General features: G+C 64.4%; 1 gene segment (V, D, J or C); it reads left to right on the top strand.

Annotated features, from left to right (window-relative positions):
* The first annotated feature begins 308 nt into the window (after nucleotides 1-308).
* On the top strand, nucleotides 309-7,105 carry LOC116590247. The segment is given in 7 exon segments: nucleotides 309-351; nucleotides 1,100-1,390; nucleotides 1,665-1,721; nucleotides 1,835-2,158; nucleotides 2,270-2,590; nucleotides 4,319-4,467; nucleotides 5,863-7,105. Coding segments are annotated over 7 exon segments (1,269 nt in total).
* The last annotated feature ends 437 nt before the right edge of the window (nucleotides 7,106-7,542 follow it).

Genomic DNA, 7,542 nt, shown 5'->3' with positions numbered 1-7,542 from the left:
GCACCGTCAGCGGCAACATACAGAGACTCCGAGGGCAAGAGCCTGGTGAGCATCCCTGCCCTCGGGGACAGTGGCCTGGCATCTGGGGCCCGGTGGACGAGGTAGGGTGGAAAGTATGGCCAAGGTGGGAAGGTCTCTGGGGAGGAAGGCCCAGGGGTGGCCACCTTTGAGGGGACGAGGGGAACCCGTTCTTTGGTCCCGGGGTGGGAGCCCTGTTCTTGAGGCTCGAGGGGACGAGGTGCAGAGGAGGTGGACATGTCACACCCGGTGGGGAGGCCCGGCGCAGCGGACCCAGTGGAGGAGAGAGCATGGGGCCCGAGCGGAGCTTGATGCAGGGCAGCCAGCCGGGGTGTGGGCGGGAGCAGGGCCAGAGGGGAGAGGCCTGGCTGGGACCAGGGCTCTGAGATGCTCTGAGGGGCTGGTCCCACCCAGGAGAGGACCGCCAGGACAGCCAGGGAGAGGACCCTCCATGCTGAGGGGCAACAGGCTCGGGACAATGTCGGCTGAAGGACTCCGTGGAGAGCAAGGAGCTGGACGGGCCCCAGAGCGGGGATGGCCCAGGGACCCTGGCTGGGCTGACCCTCAGTGACCTCGGGAGGCCATGCCATGGAGGCCTGGGGAGGGTCCCGTGGGTTCGGGGCAGGGACGGGGCCCGGCTGCTTGGGCTGCAGAGCCGACCCAGAAGATGTGGGGCCTGGAGGGACAGGGGCGGTGCGTGGACGTTTCCACCGGTCCAAGGCACAATCCGGTGGGGACAGCAGGGCAGTGGACTCAGGGGGCCAGCAGGAGCCAGCTGCGAGCAGGGGCCCAGGTCAGGGCTCAGACAGGCTTGGTCAGGCCGGACTCCCAGAGGAAGCCTGAGTGGGGACCCCGGGCCAGAGGCCCAGGAGACTCTGACCCAGGTGGTCACCGGGCCCTGACCCGGCTGATGAGTCCAGCACCTGTGGCCGCAGAGAGCCAGGCCAGGCGGCTGGTCTGCAGACGTCCAGGAAGCACATGGGTGCTGGGCCCTGGACGCCCCACACCTGGGCACCTGCTGTCCTGCCCTGACCGTCGCAGGGGTGAGACCCTGGCGGTCACACAACCTCCTCTCTTGCAGCTTCCACCACGGCCCCATCGGTTTTCCCACTGGCCCCCAGCTGCGGGGCCACCCCCGGATCCACAGTGGCCCTGGCCTGCCTGGTGTCCGGCTACTTCCCTGAGCCTGTCACTGTGTCCTGGAACTCCGGCTCCTTGACCAGCGGTGTGCACACCTTCCCGTCTGTCCTGCAGTCCTCGGGGCTCTACTCTCTCAGCAGCATGGTGACCGTGCCCTCCAGCAGGTGGCCCAGCGACACCTTCACCTGCACCGTGGCCCACCCAGCCAGTAACACCAAGGTGGACAAGACAGGTGAGAGAATGGGCCTCAGGGAGGGTGTCCACTGGGACACAGGCCCGGTCTCCTGGCCAGCCTGGACCCCAGGGCTCAGGGGAGGCACCGCTGGCTGCCTCACCTGCAGGCCTCCCAGTTCAGGGAGGAGATCCTCTGGGTGTTGGCGTCAGTGGTTTACCCCCCACTCCAGTCCCTGGTCTGGGAACCGGCCAAGACTTGGCCATCACCTGTGCCCACCCCAACCTGTGCCCAGCCCAGACACCCAGTAATGCCCCGTCTGCTCTCTCTGCAGTGCCCCAAGGAGTACCTCCTGTCACTGACCCATGCAAAAAATGTCCCCAACCTCCAGGTGAGTCAGCAGGCCTTTCCCTGCACCCCAAGCAGCAGGCCTGGTGAGGGCCATGGATGTTCTGGAGGAAGGCCACCCACGGTCTGACCCCTGTGCTCTGTCTCCCTCACCAGCATGTGACATGCTCGGAGGACCTTCAGTCTTCATGTTCCCCCCGAAGCCCAGGGACACCCTCTCCATTTCCCGAACCCCCGAGGTCACATGCATGGTGGTCGACCTGGAAGACCCTGAGGTCCAGATCAGCTGGTTCGTGGACAACCAGGAGGTGCACACAGCCAAGACGAATTCGCGTGAGCAGCAGTTCAACAGCACCTTCCGTGTGGTCAGTGTCCTCCCCATCCAGCACCAGGACTGGCTCAAGGGGAAGGTCTTCAAGTGCAAGGTCAACAACAAAGCTCTCCCATCCCCCATTGAGAGGACCATCTCCAAGGCCAGAGGTGAGCAGCAGCGGGGCTGGGGTGCAGGGGGGGTCAAAGAGGGGGCCTTGCAGACCAAGCACAGCCCTCCACGCTCTGAGTGACCATCTGTGCTGACCTCTGGCCCCACAGGGGAACCCCATCAGCCCAGTGTGTATGTCCTGCCCCCACCCCGGGACGAGATGAGCAGGAACACCGTCAGTGTGACCTGCCTGGTCAAAGACTTCTACCCAGCTGACATCGATGTGGAGTGGCAGAGCAACGGCCGACAGTTACCAGAGGCCAGTGTCCGAACAACCCCGCCCCAGCTGGATGCGGACGGCAGCTACTTCCTCTACAGCAAGCTCTCGGTGGACAAGGCGCGCTGGCAGCGGGGAGAAGCCTTCACGTGTGCGGTGCTGCATGAAGCCCTACACAACCATCACACGCAGAAGTCCATCTCCCAGTCTCTGGGTAAATGAGCAGCACGCCCGGCCCCCCAGCAACCCCCCACCCACAGGCTCTTGGAGTCCCACGAGGATGCCGGAGCCCCCACCCCTGTGTACGTACCTCCCGGGCAGGCGCCCCTGCGTGAAATAAAGCACCCAGCACTGCCCTGGGACCCAGCGACGCTGTCATGGTTCTTTCCGAGGCAGAGCTCAGGACACACGGGTCTCTGGGCGGCAGGGACAGCCCGGCTCCGAGGCCAAGGGGTCACCGTTGGTGGGAGAGAGCGGGTCCCACGGGGGCCGGGACTCCGAGTGAGCAGGTCTGCGCAGGCTGCCACCGCATGTGGCCAGGAGTCGCCTGAGGCAGGAGAGGGGACTTTGCCAGAGGTGGCCGCCACTCCGGGCCGTCCCTGCCAACAGGAGCTACCCGGGGCTGCAGCGTGTGGTCAGGGGTCCCAGAAGCCCCTCCGGAGCCCTCAGGGGAACAAGCGCACACTCTTTCCCACTTCTGTACCAGCCCAGGTTCTGGGGGACGCTGGCCTGTCCTCGTGCCCTGGGCCCCTGGGCCTCCCGAGACTCTGCGTGGTTGCTCTGGGCCAACACAGAGGCCGCGCCTCACCCGTGTGTGGGGACGGGCCCTCCTTGCCCTCAGGCACTCCACAAACAGGCTCCTGCCCTCTCCCAGGTGTGGGGGTCCTGCCTGGGGCCAGGCCTGTCCACTCGTGGGGACCCTCAACCTCGAACCCCAAAGGGGCAGAGTCAGGTGGCCCTGAGCTCCCATGGAAGGGACCATCCCAGATGCCCACCTGGACGCTGAGTTCAGACCCACTGACAACAAGCCCATCCCACGGAGCAGCCCCATCTTCGCAAACGCGATCACACACGCACACATGCGGCATACACACATGTGCGTGCACAGAGGCACACGTGTGTGCACACCTGCATTGCTGCATGCTTACATGCCGGTGCATATGCACATGTGTACACCCGTGTGTGCACACGAGCACAGCGCCCACAGGCATGCACGCTCGTGTGCACTACAGACACACGTGTGCACACACTCACCAGCATGCACGCTCGTGTGCACTACAGACACGCATATGCACGCTCGTGTGCACCACAGACACGTGTGTGTGCACGCACCGGCATGCATGCTCGTGTGCACTACAGACACACATGTGCACACACTCACCAGCATGCACGCTCGTGTGCACTACAGACATGCGTGTGCACACACACCGACATGCACGTACACACACAGGCCTCACACGGGCCAACCTGCATGGGCCCAGACCAGAGCCGGCCTTGGGAACCCTCACCACGGACGCCAGCCTGATCCACACCCCCTCCAGCACCCGTCGGCTTCTCAGCAGCTCATCCACACACTGACCACACTGACCTGCCCCCCCCAGGGCACTGCACCCCTCCCAACATCCACAAAACCCCACACCCAGCTTGTCCTGATGCTCCCACCCACTCCTTCTCTCGGACACTCCCCGACACTGACCAGCCCTTCCCTGGGCTCTCCAGCCCCCCCACCTTCTGGACCTGGCCCCCAGGGGAAGAGGACATGTGCCGGTCAGGGCCCCTTCCCCCAGGAGGGTCCCAGCACAGGGCAGAGCAGAGAGGGAGGGGGTCCCCCAAGGACCAGACCCAAGCTGGAGAGCCGGGGGTGCTAAGGCTGGCGCCTGAGGTTGCAGAGGGCTGTGACTGTCCCCCAGGGAATCACCCCTGGGGCAGGCACGACACTGACCACCCCCTTCCTGTCCAGAGCTGCTCCTGGACGACAGCTGTGCCGAGGACCAGGATGGGGAGCTGGACGGGCTGTGGACCACCATCTCCATCTTCATCACCCTCTTCCTGCTCAGCGTGTGCTACAGCGCCACTGTGACCCTCTTTAAGGTGGGCGTCCCCACACGTCCCCTCAACGCAGCCTGCTGTCCCCGTGCTGTCCCCACACTATCCACGTGCTGCCCCCATCTGTCCACATGCTGTCCACACGCTGTCCACATGCTGTCCACACGCTGTCCCATGCTGTCCTCGACTGTCCCCTCACTTCGGCCCACTCTCCCTACACTGTCCCCATGCTATTCCCATGCTGACCCCATGCTGGCCACACACTGACCCAGAATTGTCCCCATGTGGTCCCCACACTATCCACGTGCTGCCCCCATCTGTCCACGTGCTGTCCACACGCTGTCCACACGCTGTCCCCATACTGTCCCCATACTGTCCCCACACTTTCCTCACAGTGACCTCATGTTGTCCAAACACTGTCCACACATTGTCCCCAGCCTACCCCCAGCCTATCTCTGTGCTGTCCCCCTGATGTCCCAGTGCTGTCCCCATGCTGTCCTCACACTGTTCGCTCACTGACACACACTGTCCCCGTGTTGTCCTCACACTGTTCCCACGTTGTCCCCACACTGCCCACTCGCTATCCCCTCACTGACCCAAAAGTGGCCCCACCCTGTCCCCACATTGACTCCATGCTGTCCCTATGCTGTCCCCAAGCTGTCTTCACACTGTCCCCTACATGTCCCCATGCAATCCCTATACAGTCCCTACGCTGACCCCACACTCTATCCTCCCTGTCCCCTTACTGACCCCACATGTCCCCTCACTGTCCACATGCAGTCCCTTCACATCCCCATGCTGTCCCCACACTGTCCTCAGACTGTCCCCACATGATGGCCCAGTGACTCCACACTGTCCCCATGATGACCCCAAGCTGTCCCATCACGGCCCCCACAGTCCCCAGCTGTTTCCATGCTGTCCTCACACTGTCCTCTCACTGTCCCATCACTGTCCCCATGATGACCCCTCATTGTCCCCAGACTGTGCCCATGATGACTCCTCACTGTCCCCACACAATGAGCACTGTCCCCACAATGTCCCCTTGTGCCCTCGCTGTCCCCACACTATACCCAGTCCCCACGCTGTCCTCATGATGACGCCATGCTGTCCCATCACTGTCACCGCTACCCCAGCTGTCCCCATGTTGCCCACGCATTGTCCCCACATTGTCCGTCATTGTCCCCTCGCTGTCCTCTCGGTGTCCCTTCACTGCCCCTCACTGTCCCCACCCTGTTTCCTCACTGTCCGCACACCGTCCAGTAGCTGTCCCCACACTGTCCTCACACTGTCCCCACACTGTCCCCTCGCTGTCCGCATGCCGTCCCCACCAGGACCCCCAGCCCCCTAGTGGTCCCGGGGGTGGGGCCCAGCTCCAGCGGGCGGCGGTGGGCGGTCCCCGGGGGTCCCGGCCACGCTCACGCCCTCCCCCGCCCGCTGCAGGTGAAGTGGATCTTCTCCTCGGTGGTGCAGCTGAAGCACACGATCGTCCCCGACTACAGGAACATGATCGGCCAGGGGGCCTAGGGCCGGTCCTCGTGGCGGGTGTCCAGGGCCGCCCTCGACACCCCACGGGAACCGGCTGCATCGGTTCGTGCTGCTTGGCCTGCTGCCAGGCCTGCCCCTCTGACCTCCCAGCGCGCCACCCTCCGACCTCACAGCCGCCCTGGACCCGACCTCCACCCTCAGGGTTGCCGGGCACCGTGGGCTGCACCCTGCCCCTGACGCCCCGTTTGGAGACCCCACCGGACGGCAGGCTGCGCCCCCAATCTGAGTGATGGACACTGCCCACCCCTCCTCGGCAGCCACCAAGTTACTGTGGGGGCCGCGTGGACACTGACCCATCAGGGCAGGATGGCCCTCACCAGCACGGCCCCGCGGTCACGTGCATGGTCATCCTGGAGGTGGCAGAGGACTGGCAGTCCCAGCGTCCATCTGGGCAGGGACCGGCCTCCATGCAAACCCCGTCCAGGCCGGGCTCCAGGAGGCAGGACATGTTGTCCAGAGCAGGCATGTTGTCTCAGATCCTGAGGAGCCCACGGGCCACCATCACCCCACAGAGGGGCTTCCGGTGTGCCACGAATGGTCAGTCAGACCTTCTCCACTGGAGGAGATGCGCAGAGGAGGGCCCAGGCCTGTGGCCACGGCAGGAGCCCCCCGGGGACGGGGGAAGGAGTGACGGCAGCCAGACGGGCCTCCTGCAGAGGGGCCTGGTGACCTGGTCCCCACACGGGTGGCACGCAGCCTCAGTGGACAGAGCTGGGCAGGTGCGGAGAGGCCAGGACAGCAGGCCCAGCCTGCACCCTCCTGGGACCAGGACCCGAGTCACGCTGGGCAGAAATGCCTGCTTGCTCCGGGCAGCTGGGGGCAGAGACAAGACGACCAGAGAGAGTGCCCGCGGCCTTGGGGCCCGACCCAGGCGGACGCCTAGGCCTGGTTCTCCGCCCGGCCGTTGAACGAGTGCCCGATCGGAGCCCCGACACAGGAGAGACCACCTCGCAGGGGAGGAGAAGCAGGGCCCCCATGCCCCTGGGAGAGAACGCACACCCGTCACTCAGAGGACACACGCTGCTGTAGCTTGGGTAGCTTGATTTCTTCTTGTGAAATTTCTGGAGCGTGGAAATGTCCTTCACTGTTTCTTCTCTTTTTCTTTAACGACAATAAAATGTCCTGAAAAATTCCATAACGTGCGCGGAAAGTCTTGCTGTGTTCATGCTCCTGGTGAAATCCCCGCCTGGCCACACCGTGCTTTGGCTCCCTCCCGCCATGGGGGGCCAGGACCCCCAGAGCCCAGGCACTCCCGGTGGGTGAGGAAGGCATCCAGGAACAGTGCAGGCCCAGGGGCCACCTGGGGTGGGTGCAGGAGGGGCTGCCGGCCCCGGCCGGCCGTGGACAGAAGCAAGAGGCATGTGTTGGGTGTGTATTAGCCAGCGTGGGCGGCCAGACCAAAGAGCCACCGTCTGGCGGCTTCAACCACATGCGTTTCTGTTTTCACAATCCGGGACGCCAGCGGGAGAGACGCAGACCTCGCCTGGGGCCTCTGTCCCTGTGCTCACACGGCCAGCCCTCAGTGCATGTCTGTGTCCTCATCATCTGCTCTTACAAGAACAAGAGGCCGTCCTG

This window comes from Mustela erminea, chromosome 5 (genome assembly GCF_009829155.1).
Source record: "Mustela erminea isolate mMusErm1 chromosome 5, mMusErm1.Pri, whole genome shotgun sequence".
NCBI lineage: Eukaryota > Metazoa > Chordata > Mammalia > Carnivora > Mustelidae > Mustela > Mustela erminea.
Note: the sequence above shows the minus strand (reverse complement) of the source record. Positions and strands in the feature narration are given on the sequence as shown.